Source organism: Mesoplodon densirostris, chromosome 4, assembly GCF_025265405.1.
Source record: "Mesoplodon densirostris isolate mMesDen1 chromosome 4, mMesDen1 primary haplotype, whole genome shotgun sequence".
In the NCBI taxonomy this organism is placed as follows: domain Eukaryota; kingdom Metazoa; phylum Chordata; class Mammalia; order Artiodactyla; family Ziphiidae; genus Mesoplodon; species Mesoplodon densirostris.
In genome coordinates, this window is record NC_082664.1 from 12,473,204 (window position 1) to 12,493,985 (window position 20,782).

At 54.5% G+C, this 20,782-nt stretch overlaps 1 protein-coding gene across 2 annotated transcripts in view; it reads left to right on the forward strand.

The window, feature by feature from the left end:
- The window catches only part of ITPK1 (inositol-tetrakisphosphate 1-kinase), a 166,849-nt gene that overhangs the window by 32,294 nt on the left and 113,773 nt on the right, over positions 1-20,782 (forward strand). For both annotated transcript variants that reach the window (XM_060095703.1, XM_060095704.1), the window contains one exon: positions 9,211-9,235. In XM_060095703.1, coding sequence (XP_059951686.1) covers positions 9,211-9,235 — 25 coding nt within the window. The remainder of the gene's footprint in view (positions 1-9,210; positions 9,236-20,782) is intronic.

The following is a 20,782-nucleotide window of genomic DNA, read 5'->3' on the forward strand; positions in this document are numbered from 1 at the left end:
GCATCCCATGGGCTCGTTCTAGGTCGGAAGGGACACGCTGACTCATGCCACTGCGGGGACCTTCTGGCCCACCTCCTGCAGGTGGGGCACCTAGTATGGGGGAAGGTCTTCAGTTACCAGAGGTGGTGACTGTCCAATCGGGAAGGGTTTTACATTTCCCTTGACCTCCCACCTGCCCCCCACCCCCGCCGCCCCAAGAAAAAAAGACATATGCTAGCTTCCAGTTTATCTGGTTCTTTCTTGGAGCTGTCCAAACAATTCAAATGTTTGCACTGGCTTTAAAATTCTCTTCGTATGTTGCCTTTGTATTGGGCCATTTCAGTTTCTGGCACTGCTAAGAGAAGACAAATCCAAATTACGAAACCATCGACAAGTGAACCAGGCTGCCGAGGACGCAGACGGGCCGGGGCCCTCAGGGATGGACTGGAGGCTGTCAGCCTCATTCAGGAAGTGCTTGCAGAGTACCTGCCAGGTGGGGGGTGTCGGTGGTGGGTACGGGGCACTGGAATAAAGAACAAACACTCAGACCTCGGGGGCTCACGGCCCAAAACTGAGCACAGAGCAGTCTTTTAAGTGTCCATGGCTGTGTGGCTAAAGAGCCATTATTTCTGCCCGGGGAAGGGGCAGGGAACAGCCTCTCGGCAAGTGTGATGTTTAAGCTTCCCCTGACGGATGAGCAGGACTTTGCCAGAGGAGGAGGGGCATTCCAGCAGAGGGCACAGCTTGCGCTGATGCACAGTCAGGTCAGGCCTGACTGCATTGACAGTTAGGTGTTTGTAGCCTAGGGTCTCTCTTGAGGGAGTTTGATGAAAGGAGGGACTTGTGCTACTCCCTCCACCCCTGATGCCTGTGTGCTGCACCTCCAAATGCCTTGTGCTAGGTATTGTGCCAGGAATTTGGGGTGTAGACAGAGGGCACAAGCCCTGTTTCCTCAAGGAGCGTTTATCAGTCAGGTTAGGCCCGGTTAGGCTACAATAACAGGCATCCCTGAGAGGTTTGCAACAACAGGTTTCTTTATAGCTCATTCAGAGTCCCCTCTGGGCCTGCGTGACTCTCCAGGGCTGGCGGCCTCCCTGGGGTGGCTCAGTGCTGGTCCTCTGCATCTTGGTGTTTCTCATTCTCGGCACTGTGTTGCAGATCATTCTCTGTTTAAGGGCTGTTCTGTGCGTTGTAGGGCCTCTACCCTCTGGATGTCAGGAACACTTCCCCCAGGTGTGACCATCAAATATGTCTTCGGACGTTGCTAAATGTCCCCTTGGGGCAAAATTGCCCCGGTTGAGAACCACTGTTAAGCTGAAGGTCCTCTTAATAGAGTTTTTTCTGGTTCCCAGCCTGGCTTCATAGTCACCCAGCCAGGTTTCTTTCCAGGAGTGGGTCTGGGATGGCTTTGGGGGCCGTCTGTGCCCCCGTGCCCCCACAGCTGCTGAGGACCAGGAGGACTGGCCGGAGAGCCGACCACTGGCCATCGAATGCTTCTGTGTACATTTCCTTGGCCAAAGCAAGCCACATGGCTGTGCCTAGCCTGCTGAGTGAGTGTGTGTGTGTGTGTGTATGTGTGTGTGTGTATATCCGGGGAGTGCCCAGGAGGAGGAGAACTGTCATATTGGTGGTCACCATTAATGTCCACTTTACTAGCTCTTAGTCTAGCAGGGGTCAGTGGCACGGAGCCGGGCATCCTTCGCATCCATACTCTGTGCTGGGGTGTGGGGTCTCTGAGGAGGACGGGAGCCAAGAAGGGCTCCTAAGGAGCTGTCCTCGAGCGTGGGTTAGGTGGTGATGCCGGTGTGGCATTTGGGGCGGTGGGGATCAGCGTGTCCCTCTGCAAACTTGGGTGAAAGAGAAGGCCCAGCCGCCTATTCGGGGAACCCTGAGTCCTCGGGAGACATTTCGAGGCCCTGCCTTCTGCAGGCTGGGGAGAGGCGGGGGCAGGGGATTTGCCTGCAGGGCTCGTGGTGCTAAAGGGCCTGTTATTCGGGGCTCCTGAAATCTGGTGATTACCAAGCTGTGCTACAAACGGCTGGGATGTGAATGTGCCTGGCTTTCCACTTATATAATTACACACTTCCCGTCTCTAAGTGGTTTTTAGCTCTGGTGCAGGTGCAGCTTCTTTCTCCCTGCCCGTTGGCGTGGGGGAAACCTGTGTTTCCGGGCTGATGCCCTCTGCTGTGAAATTGCTCCGAGGCAGCCTGGCAAGCCTCCCTCCCCAGCGGGATTATCCTTCCTCTGCTGTCCACTTTGGCCAGCCCTCTGCTGTGCCTGGGTAGGAGGCAGGTGGCTGTGGCTTTGCATATCGTGAGAAAGCAATTCTTTTTTTAAATTTATTTAATTTATTTATTTTTGGCTGTGTTTCGTCTTTGTCGCTGCGCGGGGGCTTTCCCTAGTTGCGGAGAGCGGAGGCTACTCCTCATTGCAGTGCGCGGGCTTCTCATTGTGGTGGCTTCTCTTGTTGCTGAGCACGGGCTCTAGGCGCGTGGGCTTCAGTAGTTGTGGCACGCGGGCTCACTAGCTGTGGCTCGTGGGCTCTATAGAGCACAGGCTCAGTAGTTGTGGTGCACGGGCTTAGTTGCTCCGCGGCATGTGGGATCTTCCCGGACCAGGGCTTGAACCCGTGTCCCCTGCATTGGCAGGCGGATTCTTAACCACTGCACTACCAGGGGAGTCCCTAAAGTTTATTTATTTTTTTGACGTGGACCATTTTTAAAGTCTTTTATTGAATTTGTTACAATATTGCTTCTGGGTCTTTTTATGTTTTGTTTTTCTGACCGCGAGGCGTGTGGGATCTTAGCTCCCCCGACCAGGGATCGAACCCCTACCCCCTGCATTGGAAAGCGAACTCTTAACCACTGGACCACTAGGGAAGTCCCAAGAAAGCGATTCTGGATGAGCCCAAGGGCCCGCTTTGCGGCAGAAGAGTAAAGACTCTTCTTTGGTCACTGCTCTGCTCTCAGGGCACCTGGAGTTCTCCCAGTTGTCACGGGACTTTTCTGTCCTTGTTGGTCAGAGGGTACCGCTGTCTCGGCCTAATCCCCTCTTCCCTGCTGACTCACCATTGCCTGTGCTTCGCTTGCCCGCAGCCCTCGGTTCTCATACTTGCCCTGGAAGGTCTGGAAGGGTCAGACCCATTTAACAGATGTGAAAGCTGAGACCCGGGGCTGCTCAGCAACACGTCCTGTTCTTTTTTTTTTTGTGGTACGTGGGCCTCTCACTGTTGCAGCCTCTCCTGTTGCGGAGCACAGGCTCCGGACGCGCAGGCTCAGCGGCCATGGCTTACGGGCCCAGCTGCTCCGCGGTATGTGGGATCCTCCCAGACCGGGGCACGAACCCGCGTTCCCTGCATCGGCAGGCAGACTGTCAACCACTGCACCACCAGGGAAGCCCTGCGTCCTGTTCTTGCTGCTGGTTTTCGCGGGCCCCGCACTGCTGTGAGGTAGGCCTGCTGGTGTCCCAAGGTGTACCTTGTTACCCTTCCTGATGCGACACACCCAGCAGCTGAGTCTCAGGCCTTATGGTGGCCTCTGAGTGGTTTCGGCTGGCGCCTCCGGATGGTCCTGCCTCCCTGGCTTCTGGGACCTTGCTCTTTTCTAGTCCTCTTGCTTTTGGCCCTCTTCGCTGGACTCCTGTCCTATATTATCCCCCCTCTCTCTACACCGTGTCCTTTGGGGTAATTTTTGTCTTCAGGAAGTGGGTGCTGCTCTTACTTACTAAGCTCTGCTATATTAAGCAAGACAGTGGCCAGTGACAGAAACTCAAAATCCACAACTGAAAGTCTAGAGAGGGCAGGCTCTAGGCCGGCTGGATTGGGGCCTTGACCTCTGGAAAAGGAGTGCTGGCCTTTTCTCCTGGTGTAGCCTCCTTCTGGATAGTCTGCCCACGGTGTCCTCTGACGTTTCCGGGACGTGCTCTTCGTGCTGCTGACAGTGCCCCAGGACCCGTCCTGGAAAGGCCCCGGGCTGGTCTGGCTTGGGTCCCGCGCTCACCCTGCAGCTAAGTGAGGTGCCAGGCCACGTGCCCACCCCTGGAGGGGCTGCAGCGCCTCCGTTTTCTGTTTGCCCGTCAGAATCACATGGATAGAGGAGGGGCAGTTCTGAGAGGGCAGGCAGGCAGGGCAGAACAGAAGTAACAGGCCCCCAGCCCCGGCGTGGGCCCAGCCGTCCTGTGCAGTGGGGTCCAGGATTCTCCTTGCTTGACAGGTGAGGAAAGGGAGGCACGAGGTACAGTTGTGTCTGGTTCCGCGTTCTCCTCGTGGGGACGCCCCCCACCTCTTACACGTCTGCCTGCCGCCCAGACAGGCCTGAACTGTTTGCTCAGCTCAGTGGGGGCTTCTGACCACCTCCTGGCACCACCGCGGTCAAAAAATGGAGAAGTCACCGTCTCCCTGCTACGCTCCGTCCCTGGTGCTGGCGTGTGTTCTCAGCCTGCTGCACCCAGACTGTGAGCATCACAGCTAGCTCTGGTTCTTTCATGACCTTTACTCCTGTCCCCAAGACCTGGAGGGGCTGCCCCTGAACGAACAGGCCCCCGCCCCCTCCCGGGCATATCTGGTCCCGCTGCTCCTCAAGCGGCAGGAGTTGCTGCTTGGGGACGAGCAGCTGTTCCACACGTGGCAGCTCCAGAGGACACCTGGGAGCTGCACGAGCCCCGAGCTCCTCTCAGACCCTGCCCTCCGCCTCCTGGATCAGGGTCTTTGGGACCGGACCTTGAATTTAGTATTTTTGACAAGTTCCAGGGGTGATTCTTAGTCATCTGTCCTGGCATTTGGAACCCACTGGCCCGTGGGGTGACATTCTGGGCCCCTGGGCTGTGCCCAGCCTGCATCTTCTCTCCACTTCTCATCGCCCCCACCTGCCCTCTCAGTGGGGCTTATGCTTCCACACTCCCAGATGACTTTTGGGAAGGGGGGACACTCCTCGTGTTATTCCTCTTTAACTTCTTCTCCCCAGTGTCTGTCTGTAGTTGCCCTTCAGTTTTTGTTCGAATGGCAAATGCCGCCTCCTCCTTGAAGCCTTCTCTGATTGCTCCATCTTCTCCCCTGAAAAGATACTCCATTTTTTAAGTAACTATTTAAAATTCCCCAAGGGTATGCTCTCCTTGCCCATCTGGAGAGGGAGGTCCCTTTTGCAAAATGGATCCCCCCCTTATGGGATATCCAGCTTTTGGAAAAGCAGGTTTGTATTATGAGTTGTGAGGTACACCTCTGTCCAAAACTTATTAATCCAACATTTATCAAGGAAATGACAATTCAGAGCCTGCATTTTCTTGAGGTGCAGGTTTTAAGTAAAATTCTTTAATTATTTACCTTTTATTGTTACTTTTTCTATGATTTTAGAGGTAGTATCTATGTCATTGTCGAAAACTTAGAAACTACCAGAAAACGAAAAGAACCACACATCACTTTACTGCTGCAGCCAAGTTAACACTGCAGTGTGTTCCCTCCCGATCTGTTTCCCCGGTGCCCGAGTATTTAAAAGGGCTTAGAATCCAAACGGGATGCTCTGATGCGTGACAGTCCAGTGGCCCCGGAAGGGGTGTCATGGCGGCTCCTCTTTGAGCAGCCCAGGGGAGCTTTTCTAGATAAATCCTGAGCTCCCCTTCTTCACTTCATCAGCTGGTCGATTGCCCCATGCCCTCATCAGGCATCTACTTTATGCCAGACCCTGGGAATGCTGGCACCTGTTATTTCGTAAAAAATAAAAAAATATAAACGTCCCTAGTTTGGGGGCATGCGTTAGAGGCACCTGGCACAAAATTCAAGAAGTGTACGAGGCTGCACCGTGAAAAGGAAGTCTCCTCACATCACCTCCCAGCCACCTTTGCCCTTGCCCTTGACTAGAGGCCGGGCCACAGCTATTTTCTGGTGGTACTTTCAGATTCGTTCTGCATATATGCAAGCATGCCTTTTTTGTCCTGGACGTTGTGCTTAACCCAAATAACTGTCTACGGCCCCCAGGCTTTGCATGTTGCTTTCCCGTAGCAGTGTCTTGGAGATAACGAATGCATTATGGGACCTGGAGCACTTCCTTGTTCTTTTAACTGCTGCATAGTATTCCTCTGACTGCATGTAGTTTGTTAGCGGCCCCTCTTGGGGGGTTTAGGCGCTGCCAGGCTTTTGCTGTCTCGGGCAGTGGGGCAGTTAACATCCGCAGCCTGAAACGCTTTGCCCGTTCAAGTGTGTCTGTGGGGTGAGGTCAGGGAGCTGGGGTTTTCAGGAGGAGGAGTTTACTCAGTTGACCACAGGTTTGTTTTCTCTTCCCTTCTCCCCGTCCCGTCTCCCTCCCTTCTTCGCCCCCTCCTCCCGCTTCTCCTTTGGTGTCATGATTCAATTTCTGAACTTTCTGGCTAGGGCCGGGTTTCAGGAGCCCGCTGCTCGGGAAATGAACATTCTTGGTACCTTTGTTCTGCAGAGGTTTGAGGCGCAGAAGGGAGCCCCAGCAGGTTATACCTTATTTTCCTGAGTGGGCGGTGATGGGGTGTGTGGCATCCCACCACCCTAGGGAACGTGGTTGTCTGCTTGCGTCTGTAGGCTCCCCATTACACCGAGGCCCTGGGGCATGAAGACCAGGCTTGCCCTCTTGGCACCTCCTGAGCCAGCTGCGCCATGACTGTGTGGTGTGGGGAGCCCAGCTGCAGAGCCAGTGCCCGCTCTCCTGAGGCAGCCGGTTCTCAGCTTGCCGGTCAGAGTAATGGGCAGTCACCGTGGAAGGTGCCGCGAGCACTCGGTGGGCCTTAGCTCCTCTCACCACGAGGGTGTCTGGTGTACGTGTGGCCGGACGTGTGTGGAAAGGGGACCCGAGCCCTGTCTTTTCTGCCAGAGGTGCAGTTTATCCTGTTCTTGGTGCTCTGAGCTGCAGAGACACTGCACTGGCTCCTGGGAGGTCAGCCCCACTTGAGGTTGTCAGTCCATCCTCGAGACCACTTTTTTTGTTTCTTTTATTGTACGTGTTCCATCTGTTTTCAAAGTTAGAGTCCTGTTTGTTTTTTAGGACAGGGGTAAGGAGGGTGGGAACTGTCTGGGCTGATGTCTGATGTGGATGGATCGGAAGTGACCGCAGCTGCCTTCCTAAGGACGTGAGAGCCACACGCCGGGATAATCTGGATGCCGAGAGAATTAACTTGGAGGGAGAAGCCAGACCGGGCCCGGCGCCTGGCAGAAGCCCTCTCCACCTGGTGTGGGTCACGTACACACGGGCCTGTCTCCTGCAGGCCGTCTGTCTGTCCCCGAGACTCGTCCCCTGAGGCTCCCCCCTCAGCTCTTGAAGGTCCCCATCCAGGGGGGGCCGGCAGGGTGAGGAGGCACGCTGCGCCTAACCTAGCGGGTCACAGTCACAGGCCACGTGATCGTGGCGGGTTACCATCACCAATGCTCCCTTAGGGCCAGGACGGTCTGGGAATGAGGCAGGGGCTCTGGGGTGTCCACAGGGCTCAGAAATGAATGGTGTGGGTTGTGAGCCGATGCCTGGATGTGACATGGGTTCCAAGTGACACCGTCTGTCCCCCTGCTGTGGGCTCTGGTGGCCCAGGGCGGTGCTGTCGTGTCCAGCCCGTCCCCTCATGAGATCGTGGAGGCAGATGCATATCGGCTGCCATTCCTTCCAGAACTGCAGAGAAAGCTGAGTGACGGCGAGGACCCTGAAAGCATCAACTACTGTGGTTTCCAGATGGGGTTCCTTGGGGCCCGGCGTCCTGGGAGGTGTTGGGTGTGGAGGGGCAGGCAGCTGGGCACGTCCTGCAGTGTGACCTGGTCACCTCCTGCTGTGTCTTGCTGTCTTACGTGGTGGCCTCCTTGTGAGTTTCCACTCTGTGCCCCGGTGCTCGGAAGGTGCTGGGAAAGGCTTGTTGCAGGAGCTCAGTGACAGACGTGCAGGTTGGCGGGTGTCACCCCCGCTGTGCCGTGTGAGGTGCTGCGCCTGCTCACCGTGGCCTGGAGGTTCCCCTGGGGCCTTGTGTCGTCTCCCCCCTCAGGCTGTGAGCCTCTCGGGGGCCCGAGCCATGGTGTTTCATCTGTATTGTCCCCCAGGGGCCAAGCCGGGCACAGGAACCGAGCTGCGGCTCCTGTATCTATGTCCAGGGGCGTCTGGATGCCAGGCGGGCACACAGCGAACTTGCCCCAGACCCTGGTCCAAGGAGGGAGCGAGGGCGAGAGTGCCCCAGGCCTTGCCCTCGCCTGATCACAGCCTCCTCTGAGCATCTGTGGGGGCTCAGCTTCTGTTCTCAGGAAAGCGCGCACGGCCCGGGCTGTCGGCGTGCTGTCTGCGGTCCACACGCGCTCCGCCCCCAGGGGACAGCCCGTCAGTGCTCCGGAACCGTGGGCTGGGAAGCGGTGCCCCAAGTTGACCCGGCGTGTGCGGGCCCGGAGAGGACGTCATGAGTCCGGGACGGCTTCCTGGGAGGGCGTCTGTCGGAGCCGAATCCTGAAGGCTGGGATGGAGGGTGGAGACCGAGGCTTGGAGATGCCACGCAGCCCTGTGTGTCCTGAACCGCTTGCAGTAAGGGCTGTGGGTGGGGGAGTCGGCAGGGAGCCTCTGTGTGCTCCTCTGGAGACACGGACCCCAACCCCGGCTCCACGGGGTAGGGTGAGTGAGGGCACGCATGTGGGAGCACGGCGGCCCTGGGATTGTGTGGGGAGACACGGGGAAGGCGAGGTCCAGGCCTGGAAGGATATTGGTGAGGACCGTGGTGGTTGAACCAGGCTCAGAGGGCGGGCAGGGTGTCAGTGGGGCAGAGATGGCCAGCAGTGGACAAGCAGCCGGGCAGGACTGAAGGGCCTGGGGCCTCTTGCACGTGGGAGTGTGGATGGGCTGAGGCCGCCTGAGGGACTGGGCCAGGGTGTCTGACCTGACCCGGGAGGGAGTGGGGTTGGGGGGTTGGGTTAAGGCCATCGGTGGTGGGAGGGTCTTGGGGTGGTCCAGGCTGGAGCTGTGCCCACGAAGCCTTGGCCCCGGGATTGGCGTGCGGGACGGCTGGCCGTGGGCGGCCTCCAGCCGGCTTCCTCTGGGCACCCAGCCCTCTCTTTCAGCCGCGAGGTGGCTTTGAGGGCTGGCTAGGAGTTCATAAACCTCCCCCTTGAAAGCAAGGCCGTTCTGGGGACCATGGCCTGAGAGGTGCCGCTGCACTCTCCTCGCTGCTGTGCCTCCAGCTGGCCGTAGTGACGTTTCTGGAAGGATGTTTCCTGCCTGCTGGAGTAACCTGTGTTTTCTTTGTTTTTCTCCACAGGAAGCGAGGGATAGAAGTCGTGCAGGTGAGTACAGACCACACCCTCGCCGTTGTTCAGCTGCGGGGGCTTTCAGCGCTCACTGAAGAGTCTGGGCGCTTGGCCTCTCCTTACACGCTCTCGTTTTTCACTTCTCTCCCTGTGCAATCGACGTGATGGCCGTCCCGGAGGGGCCGAGCTGGAGCTGGCGGTGTGTCGGGGTCGAGGAACTGCTCTGCTTTGCTGGTGCGGGAGTGGTGGCGCCCTTGGTAGGGGTGGGGATGGGCAGGGTGACCACCCAGCCACTTGTCCGGCTTCCGGACCCTTGCCTGTCCTCAGGCTCCGCTGCGGGAGCTCCAGCCCCCAGAGCCTCTGCTTCGGCTGTTAGAGCTCTGGGGACGAGCCTTCTCCTACACTGGACCATTCTTGTATTACCGCTGACGTGGTATCGTCTTCTCCACCGATGCTCCTCCCCCTGCCCCAGGGTTCGTCCCCCTCCCCCTCGTCACCCCTTTTCTGCTCTCAGTGGCCACATCTGATCTTCCCGATGTGCCCCTGGCCCCTGGAGTGTGGACTGAGTCCGTGGGGGCTCCTGACCCCTGTGTCGCCTCACCCTGGGTTGGACTTGGGTCAGGAGCTCACTGGGGAAGGGAGGATGGTTGGAGAGAGAGCTCTCGCGGGGGTGGGGGGGGTGGGGCTTGCCCTGTGGGCCCAAAATAGATGACAAGCTCAGACCACAGCAGTAATGCCGGGAGGTTGGATCTGCCTGAGAGTGGGATGGACGGGGGGTCACGCCAGGGGATCCCTCTGGCCAGCTGCATTTGTCCTGGCAGTGACGACTCACGGGGATGGGAAGGGGGCCACTGCTCTCTGTGTCGACAGGACGATTCCCTCAGCTCTTCGTCAGGGGCAGGCTGTGACGTTTGCCCCGGAGCTTTTGCCTGCTCCCCAGCAGGTAGCAGTGGGCCTTGGTGAGACCCGAGGGTGGCCCGGTTGTGCTTGCTGTCGCCCTCTCTGTCCCTGTCCGGGGTGAGTCTGCCTGTCTGTGCAACTCGGCTGGCAGCCCTCCTTCCAGCTGTAGCTGCAGAGAGGATAACCCAGGCCGGGGCGACCTCAGGGCCGTTGGGGAGCCTGGCCCTCTGATACGGTAGGTTTTCATAAAGCCTGCTGAGAAGCTCTCGGAGCCCTCCGTGTTAACTCCGGCCCCAGCCCCCTCCCCACACCTAGCAGGTCCCGTGGGTGTTGGTCTCAAGCTGCTCTGCTTCTGGGGCCACGGGGGGCCTGGTTGGTGGCGTGAGGCTGGGCGGGGCCTCCGTCTGGCTGCCAGAGTGGCCGGCTGCTGAGTTCTTCCTCCTGGCCTCACGCTTCGTAGCTTGTGGGTTGAACTTGTCACCCCAAGGCTGAGGTTTGTTTTGGGAGCGGAGGTCGTTTCTAGAAGCCTCTGAGCAGCTGTGCAGTTTTCATCCTGCCTCATCTTGGCTCTGCAGTTTCATGATCTGCACCGAGCTTTTCTGTGGACCTCAGTTTCTCCATCCATCAAAAGGGGGAGGTCTGAAGCCTACTAAAAAGTATGCTTTCAGCGTCATTTCTGATTGATTAGTAGTGGGTGCCTGGAGGATTCTAAAATCCGTGAATGGCTGAGGACAGGGATTGATTGGTAATGCCTGCTAGGGGTCCAACAGTGGACGGAGGAGGTGCAGTTGTATTTGTGTCATTCTGGAGCTAGGTGTCTCCTAGCTAGGTGTCATTCTGGAGCTTAGGTGATTCCTGCTCCAGGATGCTTTGGCTTAGTTTTGTCTCTCAGTCCTTTTTGACGGTTACCTTGGAAGCCCCCAGATCCTTTGTAGATGCTCCTATACCCACCACCAAGGCCTAGACCCATAGTTGGAGCGATCGATGGAGGTTACCGTGTGAAGGGCTAAGTGCTTCCCTGAGGTTAGCTACAGCCTCCCATCAGGGTCCATGGGGAAATTTCTGTTGGGAGCTGTTTTTAGAGGAAATGAATTCACGTGCTCACGAACAACTGCTGCTTAAAAGGTGAAGAAATATGCTCTACCCCCAATACCTGATTTCTGTTCACACCAGATCCCAGACTCTAGCACAGTGGGATGCCACCCCTCCCACGGGAGGGGAGAGGAGGGGGGGCGGGGGCGGTGCCTTGGAGCTTCAGGATGTGAGGGACAACCGAGGGGTCAGTGTGTTCGCTTTACATGGCTTCCTGGGAAGATGAAAACCTTTAATCCACTTTGTGGGTGGGATGAGAAACTGAAGCCATTGTTTTAGAATGTACCAGGCAGAAGAAGAGTTATGAAATCTTTCTTGATGGGTCTACTGTTCTTTTTGATGATGACTTGAGGGAGGAAGTGGTGGCTGGGGACCAGCGCGAAGGCAGGCTGGAAGCTTTCCATGCCGACATCTAAAAATAAAACCCACCACGACACCTCTCTCTTCACCTCCTCCTAGCATCCCTGAGTGTTTGGAGAGCTTGAAATTTCAAGACATAGAGAAAAGGCTCTTTGCAAAAACTGGAAACCAAGCCACTTGGCTGTTTTTTTTTCAAAATCAGCCGAGCCTCTGTGCACCAGACCCCAGGCTGGTGGGCCACTGGCTGCTGGAGATGGGCATTTGCCAGTCACTGGGCGGCAGTGACTGAAGAGGGTGAGAGTAAGCATGCCACCAGCCTCCACCCAGTGTTTCCTGTGTCAGGTGCTCTGAAGGACATTGTCCCATTTTGTGCAGCCACCTGGTAATGTGAGTGGTGTTTTCACGTCCATTTTAGAGATTAGGAAACAGGCTCAGAATGTTGTGAATTCCCTCAGGGAACTCAGCTGGTAAGCAGTCCAGTTGGATTTGAGTGCGGCTGGTTTGTCTGTAAAGCCCATGGTTTTTCTGATAACTGGGTCTCCCCTGCATGTTAATAGATGGCTCGGTTTACTACATGCTTCCATACCTGTTATCACCTGGGCTTTGGCTACTATTTTTTTTTTTTTTTTTTTTTTTTGCGGTACACGGGCCTCTCACTGTTGTGGCCTCTCCCGTTGCGGAGCACAGGCTCCGGACGCGCAGGCTCAGCAGCCATGGCTCACGGGCCCAGCCGCTCCGCGGCATGTGGGATCTTCCCGGACCAGGGCATGAACCTGTGTCCCCTGCACCGGCAGGTGGACTCTCAACCACTGCACCACCAGGGAAGCCCCTGGCTACTATTTTTAAAAAAAGCATTCTGGGACCTAGGGTCAGGAACCAAGACTGTAAAATGATGGTAAGACCTGCAGTGTTTGTTTTGGTCACAAGAGTTGTTCTTCCAGCTACTGAACGGCAGTAGCAACACTCTGGGTGCTACCATCTATTGGGCACTACTGTGTACCAGGCAGTGATGCCATGTACTGGAAGGAAGCATTTGTATGTAACCTCTCCAAGGAGGGGGTGGGAGCACATTTAAGAAAGGAACTCTTGCAGATCCTCAGCCTCCGCATGTGTTAGTTCCCACAGCTGATCTGCTTGGGAAGGAGCTCGTAAACTCTCCCGTCGGCCCTCCATCCATCTCTACGGAGGCAGTGCATGTAGTGGGAGTGGGAGCCAGACGGCCTGGGTTCACGTTTCTGACCGTCTGACCTCGGGCCAGTTTCCTAACCCCCAGGTGCCTCAGGCTCCCTGTCTGTAAAATGGGGATAATAGTGGTGCCTGTCCCCTGGGATTGTTGTGAGGACAAATTGCATTAATTTGGGTCAAGCAGTTGGCACTGTGCCTGGCCTACTGGAAGCTGGTTGTCTACAGGAGAAGCACACACTCTCATTACCCACAGGCAGATCTGAACGTGATGTGTGACCCCAGGGCATACATCCTTCTTGGGTGCCATGTGACTGGTTGTTAGGATCCTGGGCAGGTGAGGTGGTTCCAGTTCTTTGCTTGCAACAGAATTGAAAGAGGGCCTGATTGAGTTGTCAGGTGATAGAACATTCAAAGTGAGTTTTGATAATAAATTACCGTAATTCTTGCCATATAATTCCAAAGGAATTCAGAGAATTTGCTATGGTAAATCTCTTTCCTTTCCATTTCTAAAATTTATTTGAATAGGTGGTTTCAGCACTATAAAAATTGAAAAATGGAGGTAGAATTGATAATAAACACTGCTTTATTCTAGCAGTCAGTAATAGTCATCTCTGGATATGTGAAATAATTTTTTAAAATTACCATTCATCTCTTCTGAGATGTATTTCTAATAAGGTTTAATTTTTATGATGATTACTTATACAAATTTATAATATATTTCTGTTATATTGATCAATTATGTACTAATAGTAATTGTAATAATAATTCAATCCAGAAGAAAAATTTTGACACTTAGAGCTTTATGGTCACATGAAATTAAAAAATTAAGACATTTATATTCTTTTTTTTTTTTTGGCCTCATACTACGATAGACTAATCAATGAAAGGCCTTCCAACATGAAATACACTGATAATGGAAACATCTCGAGGGATGTGGATTGGAAATTGGAGTTTGAGGAGGCAGAAGGGGCCTTGCTATCTTTCCACGTGTTTAAGAAGCGTCCGATTCTGTAACTTTAAATGGATGATGGTGGATCTCAAAACGCTATGGTATTTAGATTCCGCTAGATCCATTTAAAAGAGAAACAGTAACAGTTTCATTTTGAAATGTTAATATTTACAATATGTTGGAAATTACATCCTCTACAAGTATTTAAACTTACAATGAGAAATTTTAGATGTCAACTTGAAAATGTGCAAATTGATACAAAGTTTTAAACATTTATTTTGGGGGCTTTGGTTTGAAGGCCACTGCTTTAGAGCGTTACCCCGTTTGCTTCCAAGAACCAGGCTCTGAGGCAGACACTGCCTCGGAGGTGGGGACAGCAGCCTGGCTCTCAGGCCATCAGAGGCCCCGCTGGGACTGGGCCACTCGGGCTCTGGGGCCTGTGTGTCTGCTGAGACTCAGAAAGGCTTTGGCGGTGAGCTTGTCTGCAGGCCAGCTGACCTCTCCTAACGTGGGTCTGTTGGGCCAAATGATGGTCTGTTGGGCCAAATGATAATAAACACCTGCCGTTACCTGCTCAGGTAGCGTGAGAAGCCCCAGCTGAGCCCGAGTCCAGCAGGGCTGGGAGGAATGGAAGTTCTGCTCTGTGATCAGCGCTGGGACTCGACTAGAGCACAGGGGGAGAGTGGGACAAGATGCCCTCCACCCCTGTGTCCTCAGGGGCTACCTGTCATGACAGGGACGGTCGCAGGTAGCTGTTTGCCTCAGTTGTCTCTTCTGTACTCTTGTGATGAGGGTGCTGGACGCACAGGGCCCCTTGACTCCTCCATTTCAGGCGTTAACAATTGGCCTTGCTGAGCCAATGAGGTGAGGGCCCCTCATAGCCGGCAGGTACCGATTGGGAAGACTGGGCCCCTCCTTGCAGCAGGATTCAGCAGACCTTTACTGGGTTCCTGCTGTGTACCAGGCTGCAGGTGCCGGGGACTCACAGGGGCCCAGGCCACATCCCTGCAGCCCTCTGAAGTCTGCCGTTGGCAGCCAGGGGCCAAAGTGGTGGGGATCATGGGCACGGGCACGGAGGAGGGTCCTTACCCCACTTGGTAAGTCAGGAAGGCTTCCTTCCTGGAGGAGGGCAGGGTGAGCCTGGCTAGTGGCGATGAGCCTTGTCCACCTGACAGAGCCCGGCTGAGAGGTAGGTTCAAGCCCACAGCCCCGGTCAGGGCTGGACCTGCTCCCGAGGCCCTTCTGCTCCCGAAACAACTAGGTGCTAAAGTGACCAAGTGTTGAGCACGGCACAGCCATCACGGCCCTTCCACCCAGTGAACCTTTGTTGGGAGAAAACATTCCTTGGCCACTTGGGTCATCTGTGGCCTGGGGCTCTGCTGAGGGCTGGGCAGGAGGCTTGCATCAGCCTTGCAGGACGCCTTCCCTGGGGAGCATTTTCCACTCTGACCTGATCTGTGGGGAAGGCCTGGGAGGGAAGCCTGTGGGTTCTCCGTCCCTGGACCCCGTCGCCCCTTTCTAGGGCAACCCTGAATTTCGTGGAAGAAGATCCAGAGAGAACAACGTGCCTACTGCCCTGCCCACCTCCAGCCTTGGCATCCTCAGGAACATGTACATCGCATCCCACCCCCTGTCCGCCAGGTTCCCAGGGCTGTCTTTCCCCAGTTATCTTCAAAGCGCCAGGGGAGAGGGAGATGGCTGTTAGCAGAGAAGGATTGGAGTCTTAGTTTAAAATGCAAATGAGCAAGCTGTAAGTGGGAGAAGTACAGTTGCTGGTTCGAGATTCATTGTCCTCCTTACAAATTCCTTGAGAATTCAGACATTATGAAACCCCAGTCTCTGGAGCAGCCACTGTTTCTCAAGCCGGTGAGGAAGTAAATACATTTCCCCGGCTTGCAAAAGAGTAAAGGGGCGTCTGCAGGCTTTTCCTGGGGGTTCCTGCAGCGTTGTTGCCTGCTTGAGATGTTGGAGTTCTTTGTGTGTTCGTCTGCCCCTGTCTGCACAAAGCATTCAGGGCAGGGGGTTGGGTGGCAGAGGATAAAGCAGAAGAGGGAAGACTAAGAAAGAGAGACAGACAGAAAGACGCCAAGAGCAGGCCACATGCCCAGGGCTTATAGAGGACTGGGTGCTGGGCATCTGGAGTGGGAGGGGTGCAGTGACAGGGGCCCCGAGCACGCGGGCAAGCCTGGAGGGTGGGAGGGCTTGTCTGTGCCTTTGTGGGCCCTGCGAGGACACAGGGGCAGCAGGCATGAAAGCGGGGAGTGGGCAGGCGGTGGGGGGGAGGCCTTACGGGGAAGTTGATGCCCCTTGATACAGGAATAACGAGGCGTACGTGTGGGTGGGGAGGTGAGGCATTTGAATGTCATTTCGGGCAGGGAGCACAGCCTGTATGAGGACCCAGGGGCTGGGAAAGGGGGTCTTTTGACTGCCAGTGGAATGGTTTGGAAGTGCCGAGGCCTCGGCCGTGAGGGAGTCAGGCAGCAGCCAGGTCAAGAGGGCGGCAGGGCCGGCCCACAGGAGGGCCGGGTGAGCTGACCCCGTGGGATGCTGGGGGCATCAAAGGGCTTCTCGGTGGGAGAGGTGTGCGTGCCAGTTAGAGGCGATGGCGGGGAGGGTCCCGCTGGGAGGGCACACGGTGGGGGATTAGACAAGCCGGACTGGAGGGTGAAGAGCTGGGTCTGCTGGTTGGAGGCTGGGGCTGGAGCCTAACGGGGACCCTGGGTCTGGCTGGAATGGATGCAGTAGTGGATGGCAGGGGACACAGAGGGCGGGGTGTGGTGCCTGGGTTGGGGGCGTGACAGAGAGTGCAGAGTCAGTCCTCAGACTGGGGGGCTCAGGAGCAGCAGCAGGGAGTGAACGCTGGTTCAGACAGGTGTGTTGAAGGCGGGCAGCTAAGTTCAGTAGCGGCTTCCGCGCTGAGAGCGGGAAGGAGAGTCACATGGCTGAGTGAGCGGTCCGCCTTCCTCCAGGGATTATAGGTGCTGGGTTCTCCATTCACCTTTAAAAAATGTATGTTATTTAGTTAATATTTCCACGATTCAAAAATTGTTTTAAGAAGTACGTTGTTCAAGGTGTCAAATGATTAATCCCCAGCTGGGTTCCCTCTGCCACCCACTCTGTCTCCAGGGTGGCCCAGCTGGCTGACCTTGGTGCCTCCTGGATTTTATTTCCAGGTAGCTGGGGCCCAGGTAGGGCTGGACACCTGTGAACATTCTTCCTTCCATCTGCTCCCTCTGCTGGGTGCTCTGGAGCCCAGTGTAAGGGGCTTGGGGAATATCGGTTGCCTTGGTGTTTCTTGGGCTCCTGACATCCTTGCAGCTGGAAGAGCCCAGGGCAGCCAGCTGGCCACTTCCTTATGGGCAGGGGCTTTCTGAAGGCCACCTGAGTATGACTCTGATGCTGACCTCTGACAGCAGACCCCAGCACCTCCAGGGAGGGTGGCCATGGGACTGGGAGTTGGCTCTGCACAGAATGTTTCCACGAGGCTGTTTGGGACCATAATTGGGATATAGATTGTTCTTGGCTGAGTTCAGCCTCCACGTGGAATCCAGAGGTCTGGGTTTGAGTTTCCTTTAGTCTGTTTTCTGACTGTGTGTGATCTCACTTTCCTCATCTTTAAATTGGGATGACACTTAGCACACAGGACCTAAGACGGCTAATAGAAGTGCAAGGATTGTGGGCTAATTTTCCCTGATCCTTTGTTATGAACGGTGTGGTTTATATGTGCGTAGGGCGGGGGATACAGCTGCAGGTGAAACTGTGCTGCTTAGAAAAATATGTTGCGCAAAGAATGTGATCTTTCTGTCCCCCTGCCAAAGTAACACTTTTAGGTTTCTAACTGTTGTGGATTTTAACTGAATTCCTTTTTAAAAGATAGATTTGGGTGGGCTAGGGAGGGTGGGAGGGAGGGAGATGCAAGAGGGAAGGGATATGGGAACATATGTCTATGTATAACTGATTCACTTTGTTATAAAGCAGAAACTAACATACCATTGTAAAGCAATTATAATCCAATAAAGTTGTAAAAAAAATTTTTTTTCCAAAGCTAAAAAAAAAAAGATAGATTTTATTTTTTTAAATTTGAAACACAGATATTTGTATCATTTTCAAAACTTTGAAAGTTGTTTTTATTCTTATTTACTTAACATATATTTAATGAATGGAGTTAGTCACATTTATCTGTAAGCATGATCATCAAAGTATTTTTATAATAATGATACATGGGGCTGGGGAAGTATTACATGTTGGGGAACGCACCAGCTGTTCACAGTAGCTGTTCATAAGAGGTCATGTTTTGGAGGGCAGCGTGGGAAAATGACGATGTAAGTGCTGTCGACGTCTGCTGAATGGTTTCAGTTCTGCCAGTTTTATTTTTATTCTTGAGCTTTTTAGGCTTGCTGTTACAAATAGCAACCATCTCCGGCGTCAGTGCAGTCCTGCGTGGCTTCAGAGGGCTGTGAACCTCAGTTCTGGGGTGTTCTTTCCTGGCCTTTGACTCGCTGAGTCAACTTGAGTAAGTCCTTAAACAGAAAGCACTCCGGCCAGGGAAGCTGGAATCCGGGTGCCGGGGTGGGCTCTGCGGGGGCCAGGCACCCACTCCCAGCCCACCCCCACCCCGGCTGCAACACTGGTCCACACCGAGTCAGGGTTCCACCTCCTCGTCCCTCTGCCGTTGGTGGGCCTTCCGATTTCACTGGCCATCTCGGGGGGTACAACACGTAAGCACGTAGAAGCAAAAGGAAGAAGGAGCGTGGTGAAATAGGAAGGGCTTAAAAGGGATAGAAAGAGCCAGAAGCAAAGGTTCCGCTTTGAAAGTAGCCACCTGTTTTGAGGTTGTTCTGGGGTGAAGTTGTCTAGAGTGTTACTCACAGTGTGGTGCGCCAGCCATTGCCTGGGAGCCGGTTACAGGGCCAGCCCAGAGCTGCCGAATCCACGTCCCCAGGTGAGCCGGCAGCAAGTTTCCAGTTGCAGAGGCTCCATTGCAAATAGTTGGTGCCCATTTGAGTTGGGGAGGGTGCACCTCCTGGGGCTGAGACTCTGTGTGAAATGGTGAATTGACTTGAGGACCCCGGCTGCGCAGCTGGCACTGGGAAAGCAGGAGTGGAGACGGGCGTTGCCTTCTGCTGTTTCCCGGATCACGAAACGTCCTTAAATCTTTCGGTGGCTAAGAAGCTGGCATCTCCCTCTCCAGCCCCCTCCCCACTCTCATGTTTCTGTTTGTGCTGTTAGACCTGTTCAGATGTCACCTTGCCAGTGACAGCTTCCCTGCTCCCCCAGCAGACGCCCTCCCCCCAAACTGGAGCTGCCTGTGGACGCGTGCTCCTGGGCCAGAACCCTCCTCTGTCTTTTTTTTTTTTTTTTTCCTTCATGGTATATCTCATTGTATTTATTTATTTATTTGGGTATAATTTCTTTACAATGTTGTGTTAGTTTCTGCTGTACAACGAAGTGAATCAGCTATATGTATGTATATATCCCCTCCCTCTTGAACCTAGCCCCCCCCATCCCACCCCTCTAGGTCATCACAGAGCACCCAGCTGAGCTCCCTGCGCTATATAGCAGGTTCCCACTAGCTAGCTATTTCACACATGGTAGTGTATATATGTCAATCCCAATCTCCCAGTTCATCCCACCTCCCTTCCCCGCTGTGTCCACACGTCCGTTCTCTACGTCTGTGTCTCTATTCCTGCCCTACAAATAGGTTCATCTGTACCATTTTTCTAAATTCCACATATATGCATTAATATACGATACTTGTTTTTCTCTTTCTGACTTACTTTACTCTGTATGACAGTCTCTAGGTCCATCCACATCTCTACAAATGACCCAATTTTGTTCCTTTTCATGGCTGAGTAATATTCTGTTGTATATATGCACCACATCTTCTTTATCCATTCATCTGCCGATGGACATTTAGGTTGCTTCCATGTCCTGGCTATTGTAAATAATGCTGCAGTGAACCCTCCTGTCTCTGATGAGGGCAGCACCTGGCCCTGTGTGTGCTCTGTGTTTGCTGGGTGAGTGAATGAAGGACTGAGCCGAGAACTTTCTATTATGGAAGACTCACGTGACATAGCAGATTCGGGAGGGCGGTATTGCCCATCGCTCAGCTTGATGTCCATGACCGCCTGGCCAGTATCACTTCCTGGAGACCTCGTTCCCCACTTGGACAGTTGGAGGCCAGTCTCACCATTCTGTCAGTTCATCCATGAATGTGTCACTACATGTCTCTGTAAAGTAAGGACTAGCCCTTGTTCTTAACCTCTCAGTGGGCCATTCAGAGGTGGGTTGGGGTGCTGCTAGTGGATGGGCCCAGCTTCTGGGTCTGGCCCCTGCGCTCCCAGCCCCTGGGAGGCGAATGAGGGGCAGTGCTGGGGCAGGTCCTTGGGGCCCTGCTATCTTCCTGCTGACTTCAGGGCCGCCGGTGGCTGTTAGAAACCCGGGATATGCGTGAATTGCTTGGGTTCCTATTGGTCCTTCCCTAGGAGTGGTCATTGTAACGGTGTCGGGGAGATGATCAAAGCAGTGTGGACGCGGCCTTACTGTGTTCTGGGAACTTCTCTAAGCGCTTACGTACGTGAACTAATTTAATCCCCACAACAATCCAGAGAAGGACTATCATTTAGTGCAATTCTTAGCTCTATTTGATGGATAAACTTTTTGTTTGGTTTTTGTTTTTGGCTGTGCCGCGTGGCTTGCGGGATCTTAGTTCCCTGACCAGAGATTGAACCTGAGCCCTCGGCAGTGAGAGCGCTGAGTCCTAACCACTGGACCGCCAGGGAGGTCCCAGTGGATAAACTTCTATTATCCCTGCTTTACGGATGAGGAAACTGAGTTGGAGAGAGCTCGCCCCAGCCTCTGAGCCGGCGTGAGGCGGAGCCGAGCCCAGCATGCAGGCTCTGGTCCATCTCATAACCTCTACACCCCACTGCCGCTTGTGCATCATCTCTGAAACCAGCGCTTCCTTGCCGTTCCTTTGCCCGCGTGTCTTTGACCTCTCTCCTGGACTGGCCCATCTGCTGCCCAAGGGCTCTTTCCCAGACAGGCTCCGTCTTGTCACAGCGTGGCTGCATGGCCCAGCGTACAGGGCGAAGACC